The sequence below is a fragment of the Lissotriton vulgaris genome, unplaced genomic scaffold (assembly GCF_964263255.1).
Source record: "Lissotriton vulgaris unplaced genomic scaffold, aLisVul1.2 SCAFFOLD_325, whole genome shotgun sequence".
In the NCBI taxonomy this organism is placed as follows: domain Eukaryota; kingdom Metazoa; phylum Chordata; class Amphibia; order Caudata; family Salamandridae; genus Lissotriton; species Lissotriton vulgaris.
Genome location: NW_028243553.1, coordinates 909504 through 925424, shown reverse-complemented (window position 1 = coordinate 925424; position 15921 = coordinate 909504). Strand labels below are relative to the sequence as shown.

Below are 15921 nucleotides of genomic sequence, written 5' to 3'. Positions count from 1 at the left end.
CTACGTTGTATACCACCAACTACCTCAGAACAAAAAAGGTTTTTCTTTTGCACTTCTTCAGAAAATAATAGAATACAATTTAGTGTATTTGTGTTTCAAGAGACAAATGTGCAAAATGGCCAAACTGATCAGAGCTGTTTGCAAGGGGCATTCCGCTTCCATAGGTGATTGATTGAACCTTAATTTAGATTAGGTGTTCCTTCTGTGCACACAATAATTAATAAATACATGTTAGGGTTCCCCGCGCTTTCTGCTAGCAGCTATGTATATTCATTTGAGCTTCTTCCTTTGCAAAGTTACAAAGTTCAAGAAACCTAGGTTCAAACACGACATTTTTCTGCCTTTTGGATGTCTGATAGAGCAGTGACTCATGTCAAACTTTGAATCTTGTTAACCTGAGTCTCAGTATAATGATACCAAGGATGCCTCAATATTGGCACACACATCCTGGATACGTGCCCTAGTCCGTATGACTTGTTTTTGTTTTTTAATATTGCGGCAGCACCCTCTCAAGATGTAGCATGACAATTCTGCTCAAATTTTGCCGACGGATTTACCCATAATGAGAGGCCCATTGGTCTACATCGGAATCCATTCCCCGCACCCTGTATTTGTAGAGAGACAATATCACCAGAAAGTCCACCACCCCAAGACCAGCCCATAATTACCGCAGCAGGTGCAGTGACACCGGGCCCAAGGTTGAGAAAAGCCGGCTGCACCCCAACTGACACTATCTTTTAAACTCATCTGGGCACGCGGGAGCCCATGGTATTTGGGTAGATTAGGGCACGTGATTATTACAAATGCGGTTACTAAAGGTGTCCATCCTCAAATGTAAACCCCAGACTGATGTTAACCCAAAAAAGAAAGTTGTTAAAAAAATTGGGTTACCCTGTAATTCTAGGCACATGTGTAGGAGAGTACTTGAAAAGACATGCAGTTTCTCTAAAGGTACTTAATTACATATTCATATATTCTGGCGGCAGTATACAGAGTCTACTGCCTTTTCAATTAATGTTGGATAACAAACATCAACAGACAGCATCGGAAAAATAGATATTTTGCAATAATCATCAACAGTAACATTTTAATTGGTTTAATTCCAGTCGTAAGAAACAATAAAGAATTAACATAAGTAACTGAAGGGTACTACATAAAATGTAATACTATGGTGCCATGACCAGGTGTAATACATGTCAAAGAAGTAGAAATTAAATCACAGTTCTCCCTGAGGGAGTAATTTGACTTACTGATGACCAAGTCGAAGACAGTTGTGAGCAAAAATGGTCTAGAGAGCACAATCCTACGATGCCAATATATACAAGACTGATACGATGAAAAGTCTAAACAACAGTTAAACCAAATGAAGTCCACAGATAATCGTAATGTGCAGGACAAAAGGATGGATAAAGTTCATGTTTTATGTCATCTTTTCCTTTTATTGGTTCTTAGAAGTGGTAATCCAAATGTTAAAATGACAGCCGAGCCGTGTTTCGTCCGTACTATGAATTAGTACTGGGACTTTTTCAAGGCCGATGAAATAGATTCTTGTAGCATAAAATCTGTCGATTCGTGTCAGTGTAGCTGTAGGAATGAGGTTCGGGCAGATCCAATATCCAAGTAGCCCAATAGAGGGGAAATGAAGGTACACGGCTTGAGGAAAGTCAGAAACTGTTAATCATCAGTGGTTCTAAGATACAAGTATTGTGAAACTATCTTGCTGAGAACCGCTAATAACTGAAACCACAAAAAATATAAACGGAGGTCGAATCAAGGAGAATCAACGGAAAGTTAAAAGGTTTCCACAGCCGGGCACTAGGATTATGTAAGGCGCAGAGTAAACTGCCGCAAACGTCCTGTTCAGAAAGTATGAGACGTAATAGTAGCACCAATCAAAAAGTCACAATGGTGTCTTCACGGTGTATATTGACACCAACACGCTCTAATTACACCTCGAAAATACGTGAGGCGTGTTCTACTGTCTGGTACCACTTGATACTGGCACTCTGCAACACAATAGATATATAGATATTTTGCAATAACCATCAACAGTAATATTTTAATTGGTTTAATTTCAATCGTAAGAAACAATAAAGAATTAACATAAGTAACTGAAGGGTACTACATAAAATGTAATACTATGGTGCCATGACCAGGTGTAATACATGTCAAAGAAGTAGAAATTAAATCACAGTAGTTCTCCCTGAGGGAGTAATTTGACTTACTGATGACCAGGTCGAAGACAGTTGTGGTAGCCACTCCTGTGTAAGTAAACCGGTTCACTTGAGCTCCTTCCAACATCCCAAATGGGCACTATTTAATCTATTTTGCACGTTGGTGATTTGAGTACTGTTTCAGAGTGGAGACCTGTGCGCATCCATGTCCTGTTTTTAACACCCACTCTGGTCTCTCTTGAGGATTACTCCTGATCTCGTTCTTGGAACGTCTGTGCACATTTTCATATCGACTCTCTTCTGCCACCTGGAAACTTACTGACTCACACCAGCATTTTTGCCTATAAATGTACAAACTTTACAATGGCAGCTATCGTAATCTTATCTAAATTTCCTTTACGAGGGCTGTTAGTCTCACTGTCCTCCATTTGGTCCTGATGAAGACCACATGAATTCACCCTATTGGAATTGAAACGTCAACATATACGGTTTTTGGACTGTTTACTAGTTAAATCATTAATCAGTTTCCCGGACTATGTTATTCTCTCATGCTCTGAGCACTAACATTCATTTAAGCTAAAATTCGCCTATATATATATATTTACAGTCATATCTGTTGGTATTCAATTATTGAGCATTAATAGCATAGGGGAAAGATTCTCTATACTACTTGCAGAATTAATAATGAATTGCTTTCAAACGACCACACATTTTTCATGCCGAGGTGCCCACCCAATCTTACTACAACAATGCCTCTAATATATTTTGCTACAGCAAATGACTATGATAGATGCACAAGAAGCAAGACTTTGTCCAGGCCTGCTCCCAAAATAAGATGAACATTTCGGTGTTTCTTTTCTGTTTTGCCAACAAGGGGTTGTGTATCTCTCTGAAGACGCCGACTCAGTATGAAACTGAAATTATCATTAAAGTCCCTAAAAACAGGCACTCGCTCTAGTCCTAGAAACTTTTCTTTAGATTTTGGAAGTGTTTTTTGTAGATCTTAATATATGCTGTATCTACACTGAAAAGACTCTTCTGTCATAGCTAAGCCCTATGAAGTATGCTTTCTACCCCTGCACTATTGTGGCCATGTCCACGTTTCTTAGTTTTCAGCATGTGACTATATTGTCCTCTTGTCATCCTTGTATAGCATGGATGTCGCATGGAACTGCAGCTATGCTCACCAGCCATGTGGTGCAAGCCTACTAGATATGTGCTGCTGCAGCCATGCTATTGTTGTCTTTTCAGGCCTGTGTATCATGTGTTATGCTCGTGAACAGTTGCAGCTTTACAATGTATTTTGCTTCCTTCCATGTTCAAGATGGATGCTGTGCTTTGACCTCCACCACCTTGTACACTGTATCACTGCTTCTGTACAACCTGCATTCCATTGGACTAATGATGCTCACATGATGCCCTTCTGACACTGTTGGGAGGCAGACAGCACGGTGGATGGTATAACAGCCCAGGACCACATCTTTTACCACGCGGCAACACAATCAATGTGGGTGTGCTACATTTCACGAGGTATTTACACACCATAAATGTCCCTGTTGTCTGTCAGATTCATACAGTAGTTACCACTGAAAAAACAGAGTTACCCACCTTGGCCAGTTTGCGCTTCAGGCACGCGCTCTCGGATCATCCTGCATGCATCATACACTGCGGTGGACGGCTCGAACTGGATAGTTTTCACCACATTGCCCTGGCGGACACAAATCTTTAAAGACAGGGCCACCATGGTGCCTGCTGATTAGACCCCTCCTATCAACTGGGTGACACCTGGGAAAAGAAGAGACAAATTGAACTGAAAGGTACCATAGAATAAGCAAAATACAGAGCCAATGTCTTTTGGTACTTGCATGCAACTTGCAAAAGTATTGAACCAGTCTTAATATAAACAAAATGAGCTGAAAACCAGTTACCACTCATGGCTGAGAATCAAATCATCTGGTTATAAGTGTAAAAATGCTAAACAAAGAAAGTATCAGGAGCTGAACTGGACAAGGTAAAATACAGATGGGCTACTTCCAGAGGTGGGAAGGCAGAGGTATGCACACTCCTTCCAGTCCAAAAGCACCATGATGGAACAGCAGACATTTTATTTAGGCATGTACATGATTTGCACAACAGTAATGCTTTTGGTAACAATTAAGAGTTTTTTTTTTTTTTTTTACTCTTTGAGGTTTTTACTTTTGAACAACTTGTCAGAAATACAGTTTAATACGAGTTACAACTGTTACAGTATGGTACATTACAGCAATCTGTAGGTTCTGGCCCACAGTGTGATTCGAGAGCATCAGATCTAGTTGGGACAACAACGAGGTGCACTCTCGTCAGGGCTGGGAGCGAGCCGGATGATCGGGACACCTAAAACCTTTACAAAGTGAGACTCTGGAGGTGATCTGTGAGTTTTGTGTGCCTTCGAAACAGTAACTGCCGGTGTGGTGGGTTATGTAGCAGCACAAGCATGGGTGGTATGCAATTTAGTGAAAAAGGTGGCAGGGGCCCACAGCCAGGGGAAAGGGGCATGGGACTGCAGGGAGGCAGCAACGTCTCAGTCTCCTATCAGTCCATGGCAATAGTTGTGTGGGTGGGCCGAGGCATATGTGTTCTCGGGATGATGGCCGGGACCGGCAGAGTGGGCTGAGTACCATGGTGGAGGCACAGTATAGGGTCATTGTGAGGCGGCTTCCCTGCTATGGCAGAGGAGCGTCACCCCACTGCTTTTAAGTAGTGCAAATAAAGTAAACCTAAAATGAGAATAACCGAGTTATCATTTTATGTTTCCGTGCTGCTCTGCGGGTGGGTGAGCGGGGCTGCTCTGCTCTCGGAGCATGGCAGGGGAGGAGTAGTTTACCCACTCCTAAGTGCACATGTGTATTTCGCCGCCCTTTGGGACCTGCCAAACAGTCATGCGCACTTTTCCAGTTCGCAGCCTGCGTGGAGAACATGCCCAGTCCTCTATTCCATGTCTGAGTGTTGACCACGCCACTCCGACCAATCACAACGCTGCATTGTAGCGTTGTGATTGGTCAGGGGAGCCTGGCTGTGCTACCTGTTCCTGGAGTCAGATGGAGGAGAGCCGGAGCAGAGAAAGGAGACCCGGCGGCAAGTTGTTTATTTTTTTTTAATTTGTTTTCCACGTGCCCGCTCCGCCACCTGTGAGCCGTGCCAGCCGCCACTAGTGTCTTCACGAGGGGAGGGGCGCTATCCTCTCATGCTAGTTCTCAGAACTGCGTGAGCACGGTGTCCCATGCCGTCGAAATAGGCCTTAGCTAAAGAGGCGCATCACCTCATAATGTACTTACGGCTTATTCCCAATGGAGAAAAGCTTGTGCCACGGTACAGGGTATGGCCGCTGGGAAGCTCTCCAATGTAGTGTATGGATGGGCTTGGCCAGCACCAGGGTTAGGTTCGCAAAACATGAGTGATCATGAAGGCTTTGAAGCACTGAATCATTGCATGATTTTTTTTCTTCAGAACGATCTGTAAGACCTCTGGGCCTTTACCCAATAGTTGGTAGACTGTGCTTGAAATTAATCTCATTCTATTAACAACAACAAAACTTGAGGACCTCGTTTCTCACACCCTTTCGCAACCCGCCACCCAATTCTCCCATGCCTGCTTCCCCAACAAAGTAAAAAATAAAAATGTCTCTTGAGGTGGCTGTTCCAGAAATAGTCAAATGGAGGCAGACCAGAAACTGTAGGAGGAAAGCTGGCCAAGGAGCTGTGGAAACCGGGCTTGGAGCGAAGACGACTCAAGGCAGAAGTGGAATACCTGACACTGTGTGGGGCTGATTGAGTTTCTACTTCATGGGTGGAAGCACCATGAATCTAGGCCTGGACTTGCCTTTAACAGATCTATTGCTCGTGAATCGAAATTGGACAAGTATACAAAAAAGCCCTACTAAGGCCACAGGGAAGAGTCACCTTTCAATGACTTTGATTCATGGTGTAAAAGATGGTGGAGAACTCTTTGCGCCACGAGGAGTACTTACAAGATTTAGAGCACTAACTCGGAGCGCTGGAAGGGTTTATGACCTGGGTGGAAAACTATGGGGCTGGGAGAGTAAAGTATTATTTTTAAAAAGCCTTAAGTAATCCTGTGGGAAGAGATTATTTGCCTCTTGAGAGCAGAGCTCTGAAAAGTTGGAATCCTCTGACCTTTCACAATACTTCCCCTCTTCTTTTGGCCAAATGCATCTTCAGATTAGACAGTAGCAAATACATTGGGTCTCCGAGGATAGAGTAGGTGAGAACCAGTTCAACCTTCTCTGAGACTTTAGGACTATGTTTGTATTATTTGTGGAGTCTTGTGCAGTACTGTATGACACCGGTGTGCTACGACTGTTCTTCACGGCATTACTCTCAGATCTGCATGACTCTGACAGGTCCACAGGTACAGCCTCCTAGTGCAGGCTGGCTTTGATGAAGGCCTGTCACCCACACCACCATGTGGGGCATGTCCAGACCAGCACATATCCTGGACACTGGAGGCAGCTCAGTGGGTCACACACTCTGCCACAGTGACGTTTCCGAGCCTTCTGCATTTTACTGGTTTAAATATAAGTGGACCAACTCAGCCTAGCCTATGTACAAGCAAGCTGATCAATTACCATCATATCTGTTTGCTTATAGCATTCCAGTTACAGGCTTTGGTAAGCATTTAGGTAAGACTGACCTAGCACTAAACTCTAAGAACATAAGAAAGATATTCATTATTATACCCCAGGACTTGCTTAAATATATCACCAGATATCTGAAGGATGTGCTTGAAGGTCTATGGTCATCCCACAGAGGAGCTACACCCACGGGCAGAGACCGCGCGGTCTGAACCTGGGGAGGGGCTCTCCAGGTGCCCAGCTTTCCAAACCAGGTAAGTTGATCCTAGTGGAGGAGGCAGCCTCACGCAAACAGGACACTACTTGATTCCATGTCTATGAAACTTAAACCCTTACTGATAACTAAGAAAAACCACAATGACTGGCAGCGTAGAGGGTGATGTGATCCAGTACAGGAGTATTCCACTGCAGGCGAAGAAGCATTCAGCTTCAAGACTTTGAAAAGATGCAAAATGAGAGTGGAGACCAAGTCACGTGACTAGGGCATGAGTGGGTGTTGCTGATTTCTTAAAGCTATAAACACAGCCGAGGGTCCTCTCTGAGCCTACCTTGATAATGGAGTATGCACAATGAACTCGGCTTGGTTGAAAAGAAATGCGTTTTTTAGTGCCTTTTGGGCAGCAATTTTCAGTCTGGAAAAGATAGGTTTGCAACGTTGAACTTTTTCACTAAGCTGCTGATCTCTAAATCGTGATTACGTTAAACCACTGTGAACCGATTTGGAAAACCCAACCATAAATTACTAGGTACAAAGAAAATCCAACCACGGTAGTCTCTCAGACTGTCTTCTACTGTCTTGTTGAGTCTAAACACACAACCTCCATTAAATGTGCATGTCATAACTTTTAATGTTTACCATAACTACAACAATTTTGATTGCTGCAGCCTGCTCGCACAACACTATGGAGAACTAAGGCAAATCAATCAAATGTGAGATGTTTAGCACATAATTGGCTATGAAGCTGCAAGTATCCTCAGGTGAGTACAACCAGGGAGGCTGCAGGTGAGTACAACCAGGGAGGCTGAAGTGGAGAACACCCAGGGAGGCTGCGGTGGAGAACACCCAGGGAGGCTGCGGTGGAGAACAACCAGGGAGGCTGCGGTGGAGAACAACCAGGGAGGCTGCGGTGGAGAACAACCAGGGAGGCTGCAGGTGAGTACAACCAGGGAGGCTGCAGTTGAGTACAACCAGGGAGGCTGCAGGTGAGTACAACCAGGGAGGCTGCAGTTGAGTACAACCAGGGAGGCTGCAGGTGAGTACAACCAGGGAGGCTGCAGGTGAGTACAACCAGGGAGGCTGCAGGTGAGTACAACCAGGGAGGCTGCGATGGAGAACAACCAGGGAGGCTGCAGTGGAGTACAACCAGGGAGGCTGCAGGTGAGTACAACCAGGGAGGCTGCAGGTGAGTACAACCAGGGAGGCTGCAGGTGAGTACAACCAGGGAGGCTGCAGGTGAGTACAACCAGGGAGGCTGCAGGTGAGTACAACCAAGGAGGCTGCGGTGGAGTACAACCAGGGAGGCTGCAGGTGAGTACAACCAGGGAGGCTGCAGGTGAGTACAACCAGGGAGGCTGCAGGTGAGTACAACCAGGGAGGCTGCAGGTGAGTACAACCAGGGAGGCTGCAGGTGAGTACAACCAGGGAGGCTGCAGGTGAGTACAACCAGGGAGGCTGCAAGGGAGTACAACCAGGGAGGCTGCAGGTTAGTACAACCAGGGAGGCTGCAGGTGAGTACAACCAGGGAGGTTTCAAGGGAGTATAACTAGGGAGGCTGAAGGTGAGTACAACCAGGGAGGCTGCAGGTGAGTACAACCAGGGAGGCTGCAAGGGAGTACAACCAGGGAGGCTGCAGGTGAGTACAACCAGGGAGGCTGCAGGTGAGTACAACCAGGGAGGCTGCAGGTGAGTACAACCAGGGAGGCTGCAAGGGAGTACAACCAGGAAGGCTGCAGGTGAGTACAACCAGGGAGGCTGCAGGTGAGTACAACCAGGGAGGCTGCAGGTGAGTACAACCAGGGAGGTTTCAAGGGAGTATAACTAGGGAGGCTGCAGGTGAGTACAACCAGGGAGGCTGCAGGTGAGTACAACCAGGGAGGCTGCAGGTGAGTACAACCAGGGAGGCTGCAGGTGAGTACAACCAGGGAGGCTGCAAGGGAGTACAACCAGGGAGGCTGCAAGGGAGTACAACCAGGGAGGCTGCAGGTGAGTACAACCAGGGAGGCTGCAGGTGAGTACAACCAGGGAGGTTTCAAGGGAGTACAACCAGGGAGGTTTCAAGGGAGTATAAGTAGGGAGGCTGCAGGTGAGTACAACCAGGGAGGCTGCAGGTGAGTACAACCAGGAGGGCTGCAGGTGAGTACAACCAGGGAGGCGGCAGTGGAGTACGACCAGGGAGGCTGCGGGTGAGTATAACCAGGGAGGCTGCGGGTGAGTATAACCAGGGAGGCGGCAGTGGAGTACGACCAGGGAGGCTGCAGTGGAGTACAACCAGGGAGGCTGCAGGTGAGTACTATCAGGGAGGCTGCAGTGGAGTACTACCAGGGAGGCTGCAGTGGAGTACAACCAGGGAGGCTGCAGTGGAGTACAACCAGGGAGTCTACAAGGGAGTACAACCAGGGAGGCTGCAGGTGAGTACAACCAGGGAGGCTGCAGGTGAGTACAACCAGGGAGGCTGCAGGTGAGTACAACCAGGGAGGCTGCAAGTGAGTACAACCAGGAAGGCTGCAAGGGAGTACAACCAGGGAGGCTGCAAGTGAGTACAACCAGGAAGGCTGCAAGGGAGTACAACCAGGTAGGCTGCAGTGGAGTACAACCAGGGAGGCTGCAGGTGAGTACAACCAGGGAGGCTGCAAGGGAGTATAACCAGGGAGGCTGCAAGGGAGTACAACCAGGGAGTCTACAAGAGAGTACAACCAGGGAGGCTGCAGGTGAGTACAACCAGGGAGGCTGCAGGTGAGTACAACCAGGGAGGCTGCAGGTGAGTACACCCAGGGAGGTTTCAAGGGAGTATAACTAGGAAGGCTGCAGGTGAGTACAACCAGGGAGGCTGCAGTGGAGTACAACCAGGGAGACTGCAGGTGAGTACTACCAGGGAGGCTGCAGTGGAGTACAACCAGGGAGGCTGCAGTGGAGTACAACCAGGGAGGCTGCAGTGGAGTACAACCAGGGAGGTAGCAAGGGAGTACAACCAGGGAAGCTGCAGGTGAGTACAACCAGGGAGGCTGCAATGGAGAACAACCAGGGAGGCTGCAAGGGAGTACAACCAGGGAGGCTGCAAGGGAGTACAACCAGGGAGGCTGCAGTGGAGCACAACCAGGGAGGCTGCAGGTGAGTACTACCAAGGAGGCTGCAGTGGAGTACAACCAGGGAGGCTGCAGTGGAGTACAACCAGGGAGGCTGCAGTGGAGTACAACTAGGGAGTCTACAAGGGAGTACAACCAGGGAGGCTGCAGGTGAGTACAACCAGGGAGGCTGCAGGTGAGTACAACCGGGCAGGCTGCAGGTGAGTAATACCGGGGAGGCTGCAGGTGAGTACAACCAGGGAGGCTGCAGGTGAGTACAACCAGGAAGGCTGCAGGTGAGTACAACGAGGGAGGCTGCAAGGGAGTACAACCGGGGCGTTTGCAGGTGAGTACAACCAGAGAGGCTGCAGGTAAGTACAGCCAGGGGGGCTGCAGATGAGTACAACCAGGGGGGCTGCAGGTGAGTACAACCAGGGGGGCTGCAGGTGAGTACAACCAGGGGGGCTGCAGGTGAGTACAACCAGGGAGGCTGCAGGTGAGTACAACCAGGGAGGCTGCAGGTGAGTACAACCAGGGAGGCTGCAAGGGAGTACAACCAGGGAGGCTGCAGGTGAGTACAACCAGGGAGGCTGCAGGTGAGTACAACCAGGGACGCTGCAGGTGAGTACAACCAGGGAGGCTGCAAGGGAGTACAACCAGGAAGGCTGCAGGTGAGTACAACCAGGGAGGCTGCAGGTGAGTACAACCAGGGAGGTTTCAAGGGAGTATAACTAGGGAGGCTGCAGGTGAGTACAACCAGGGAGGCTGCAGGTGAGTACAACCAGGGAGGCTGCAGGTGAGTACAACCAGGGAGGCTGCAAGGGAGTACAACTAGGGAGGCTGCAAGGGAGTACAACCAGGGAGGCTGCAGGTGAGTACAACCAGGGAGGCTGCAGGTGAGTACAACCAGGGAGGTTTCAAGGGAGTACAACCAGGGAGGTTTCAAGGGAGTATAAGTAGGGAGGCTGCAGGTGAGTACAACCAGGGAGGCTGCAGGTGAGTACAACCAGGGAGGCGGTAGGTGAGTACAACCAGTTAGGCGGCAGGTGAGTACAACCAGGGAGGCTGCGGGTGAGTATAACCAGGGAGGCGGCAGTGGAGTACGACCAGGGAGGCTGCAGTGGAGTACAACCAGGGAGGCTGCAGGTGAGTACTATCAGGGAGGCTGCAGTGGAGTGCTACCAGGGAGGCTGCAGTGGAGAACTACCAGGGAGGCTGCAGTGGAGTACAACCAGGGAGGCTGCAGTGGAGTACAACCAGGGAGGCTGCAGTGGAGTACAACCAGGGAGGCTGCAGTGGAGTACAACCAGGGAGTCTACAAGGGAGTACAACCAGGGAGTCTGCAGGTGAGTACAACCAGGGAGGCTGCAGGTGAGTACAACCAGGGAGGCTGCAGGTGAGTACAACCAGGGAGGCTGCAGGTGAGTACAACCAGGGAGGCTGCAGGTGAGTACAACCAGGGAGGCTGCAGGTGAGTACAACCAGGGAGGCTGCAAGTGAGTACAACCAGGAAGGCTGCAAGGGAGTACAACCAGGGAGGCTGCAAGTGAGTACAACCAGGAAGGCTGCAAGGGAGTACAACCAGGTAGGCTGCAGTGGAGTACAACCAGGGAGGCTGCAGGTGAGTACAACCAGGGAGGCTGCAAGGGAGTATAACCAGGGAGGCTGCAAGGGAGTACAACCAGGGAGTCTACAAGAGAGTACAACCAGGGAGTCTACAAGAGAGTACAACCAGGGAGGCTGCAGGTGAGTACAACCAGGGAGGCTGCAGGTGAGTACAACCAGGGAGGCTGCAGGTGAGTACACCCAGGGAGGCTGCAAGTGAGTACAACCAGGGAGGTTTCAAGGGAGTATAACTAGGAAGGCTGCAGGTGAGTACAACCAGGGAGGCTGCAGTGGAGTACAACCAGGGAGGCTGCAGTGGAGTACAACCAGGGAGACTGCAGGTGAGTACTACCAGGGAGGCTGCAGTGGAGTACAACCAGGGAGGCTGCAGTGGAGTACAACCAGGGAGGCTGCAGTGGAGTACAACCAGGGAGGCTGCAGTGGAGTACAACCAGGGAAGCTGCAGGTGAGTACAACCAGGGAGGCTGCAATGGAGAACAACCAGGGAGGCTGCAAGGGAGTACAACCAGGGAGGCTGCAAGGGAGTACAACCAGGGAGGCTGCAGTGGAGCACAACCAAGGAGGCTGCAGGTGAGTACTACCAGGGAGGCTGCAGTGGAGTACAACCAGGGAGGCTGCAGTGGAGTACAACCAGGGAGGCTGCAGGTGAGTACAACCAGGGAGGCTGCAGGTGAGTACAACCAGGGAGGCTGCAGGTGAGTACAACCAGGGAGGCTGCAGGTGAGTAATACCGGGGAGGCTGCAGGTGAGTACAACCAGGGAGGCTGCAGGTGAGTACAAACAGGAAGGCTGCAGGTGAGTACAACGAGGGAGGCTGCAGGTAAGTACAGCCAGGGGGGCTGCAGGTGAGTACAACCAGGGGGGCTGCAGGTGAGTACAACCAGGGAGGCTGCAGGTGAGTAATACCGGGGAGGCTGCAGGTGAGTACAACCAGGGAGGCTGCAGGTGAGTACAACCAGGGAGGCTGCAGGTGAGTAATACCGGGGAGGCTGCAGGTGAGTACAACCAGGGAGGCTGCAGGTGAGTACAACGAGGGAGGCTGCAAGGGAGTACAACCAGGGCGTTTGCAGGTGAGTACAACCAGAGAGGCTGCAGGTAAGTACAGCCAGGGGGGCTGCAGGTGAGTACAACCAGGGGGGCTGCAGGTGAGTACAACCAGGGGGGCTGCAGGTGAGTACAACCAGGGGGGCTGCAGGTGAGTACAACCAGGGGGGCTGCAGGTGAGTACAACCAGGGAGGCTGCTGGTGAGTAATACCGGGGAGGCTGCTGGTGAGTAATACCGGGGAGGCTGCTGGTGGGTGCAACCAGGGAGGCTGCTGGTGAGTAATACCGGGGAGGCTGCTGGTGGAACAGAAATGAAAGCCCAGCAGTGCCCATCTCGACCTTTTAAGACAACAGGTAAGTACAACCAGGAAGGCTGCAGGTGAGTACAACGAGGGAGGCTGCAAGGGAGTACAACCAGGGAGGCTGCAGGTGAGTATAACCAGGGAGGCTGCAAGGGAGTACAACCAGGGAGTCTACAAGAGAGTACAACCAGGGAGGCTGCAGGTGAGTACAACCAGGGAGGCTGGAGGTGAGTACAACCAGGGAGGCTGCAGGTGAGTACAACCAGGGAGGCTGCAAGTGAGTACAACCAGGGAGGTTTCAAGGGAGTATAACTAGGAAGGCTGCAGGTGAGTACAACCAGGGAGGCTGCAGTGGAGTACAACCAGGGAGGCTGCAGGTGAGTACTACCAGGGAGGCTGCAGTGGAGTACAACCAGGGAGGCTGCAGTGGAGTACAACCAGGGAGGCTGCAGTGGAGTACAACCAGGGAGGTAGCAAGGGAGTACAACCAGGGAGGTAGCAAGGGAGTACAACCAGGGAAGCTACAGGTGAGTACAACCAGGGAGGCTGCAATGGAGAACAACCAGGGAGGCTGCAATGGAGAACAACCAGGGAGGCTGCAAGGGAGTACAACCAGGGAGGCTGCAGTGGAGTCCTACCAGGGAGGCTGCAGGTGAGTCCTACCAGGGAGGCTGCAGTGGAGTACAACCAGGGAGGCTGTAGTGGAGTACAACCAGAGAGTCTACAAGGGAGTACAACCAGGAAGGCTGCAGGTGAGTACAACCAGGGAGGCTGCAGGTGAGTACAACCAGGGAGGCTGCAGGTGAGTACAACCAGGGAGGCTGCAGGCGAGTACAACCAGGGAGGCTGCAGGCGAGTACAACCAGGGAGGCTGCAAGTGAGTACAACCAGGAAGGCTGCAAGGGAGTACAACCAGGGAGTACAACCAGGGAGGCTGCAAGTGAGTACAACCAGGGAGGCTGTAGGGGAGTACAACCAGGGAGGCTGCAGGGGAGTACAACCAGGGAGGCTGCAAGGGAGTACAACCAGGGAGGCTGCAAGGGAGTACAACCAGGGACGCTGCAGGTGAGTACAACCAGGGAGGCTGCAGGTGAGTACAACCAGGGAGGCTGCAGGTGAGTACAACCAGGGAGGCTGCAGGTGAGTACAACCAGGGAGGCTGCAAGTGAGTACAACCAGGGAGGCTGCAGGTGAGTACACCCAGGGAGGCTGCAGTGGAGTACACCCGGGGAGGCTGCTGGTGAGTAATACCGGGGAGGCTGCTGGTGAGTAATACCGGGGAGGCTGCAGGTGAGTCCTACCAGGGAGGCTGCAGTGGAGTACAACCAGGGAGGCTGTAGTGGAGTACAACCAGAGAGTCTACAAGGGAGTACAACCAGGAAGGCTGCAGGCGAGTACAACCAGGGAGGCTGCAGGTCAGTACAACCAGGGAGGCTGCAGGTGAGTACAACCAGGGAGGCTGCAGGTGAGTACAACCAGGGAGGCTGCAAGTGAGTACAACCAGGAAGGCTGCAAGGGAGTACAACCAGGGAGTACAACCAGGGAGGCTGCAAGTGAGTACAGCCAGGGAGGCTGTAGGGGAGTACAACCAGGGAGGCTGCAGGGGAGTACAACCAGGGAGGCTGCAAGGGAGTACAACCAGGGAGGCTGCAAGAAAGTACAACCAGGGAGTCTACAAGGGAGTACAACCAGGGACGCTGCAGGTGAGTACAACCAGGGAGGCTGCAGGTGAGTACAACCAGGGAGGCTGCAGGTGAGTACAACCAGGGAGGCTGCAGGTGAGTACAACCAGGGAGGCTGCAAGTGAGTACAACCAGGGAGGCTGCAGGTGAGTACACCCAGGGAGGCTGCAGTGGAGTACAACCAGGGAGGCTGCTGGTGAGTAATACCGGGGAGGCTGCTGGTGAGTAATACCGGGGAGGCTGCTGGTGAGTAATACCGGGGGGGGCTGCAGGTGGAACCGAAATGAAAGCCCAGCAGTGCCCATCTCGGCCTTTTAGGACATCAGGTGCAAAGCCCTTCACGCTCGGTTCGTGAGGTTTCCACAAAACATCCAACTCACCAAAAGGCAATAGAAACAGCAGTGCAGGTAGTCTATGTCAATCAGAGAAGTGGCAACAATTGCCTTTGGCTGTTTATAAATGTAGCACATCTTGCTCTGCTGAACACGAACTGCACGTCGATTAAACATATAAAAGCAAATACATTCCAAGAAGATGCAAATCCGTCTCAACAGGCGCCAAGAAATGCCAAGCAGCTAAAAGCCAGGTGTTACGGCACATCACGCACATTCCAAGGTAACCCTGCTAACCCTGCTAACTCACATACTGACTACCACACAGTAGCAAACACATTCCAAAATGCATCACTCCAGTTGCACCGATTACGAAACAGTCTCCCACAGGATACAAGTCACAAATAGTCAAATAACTCCATTGATTCTACAAGTCAACTTACTGCACATTCAGCAAACAAACGATTCCAAGAGGCTAAGAATGGAGGATATACTTAGATTCGAAACACATTTTGAAGAACGACACACCAGCCATTCTAATGAGTTAAAATATACAGATGATAAACTAAAAAAAGGGCTTCATACAAAGTTACATGAGAAATACAACTAGCTAACTAAGCTGGCTGCCAAATTCCAAGATGCTTGCAATGCTAGTTGAAGGGCCCTCTAAGGTTAGATAACAGGTTTATGAAATACGCACACCCGGAGGGTGAGCTACAATTGAATCAATCCTCAAAAAGGGGGTCCAAAAAGACCACGGCTGATGGGATCCGACTCCTCTGAGTGGTAACAGGCGAAGTGCATCCTGCCAGGACGAAAGCTTCCCACAAGGAGCCAAATAAGGTTGG

The 15921-nt window shown here is 50.4% G+C and overlaps 1 protein-coding gene across 1 annotated transcript in view; it reads right to left on the bottom strand.

Moving 5' to 3' along the window:
* Positions 1–15921, bottom strand: part of LOC147668304 (talin-2-like) — a 1432932-nt gene that overhangs the window by 599072 nt on the left and 817939 nt on the right. The window contains exon 6 of the mRNA XM_086948621.1: positions 3783–3959. Within this exon, the coding sequence (XP_086804747.1) occupies positions 3783–3918 (136 nt within the window). The 5' untranslated portion in view covers positions 3919–3959. The remainder of the gene's footprint in view (positions 1–3782; positions 3960–15921) is intronic.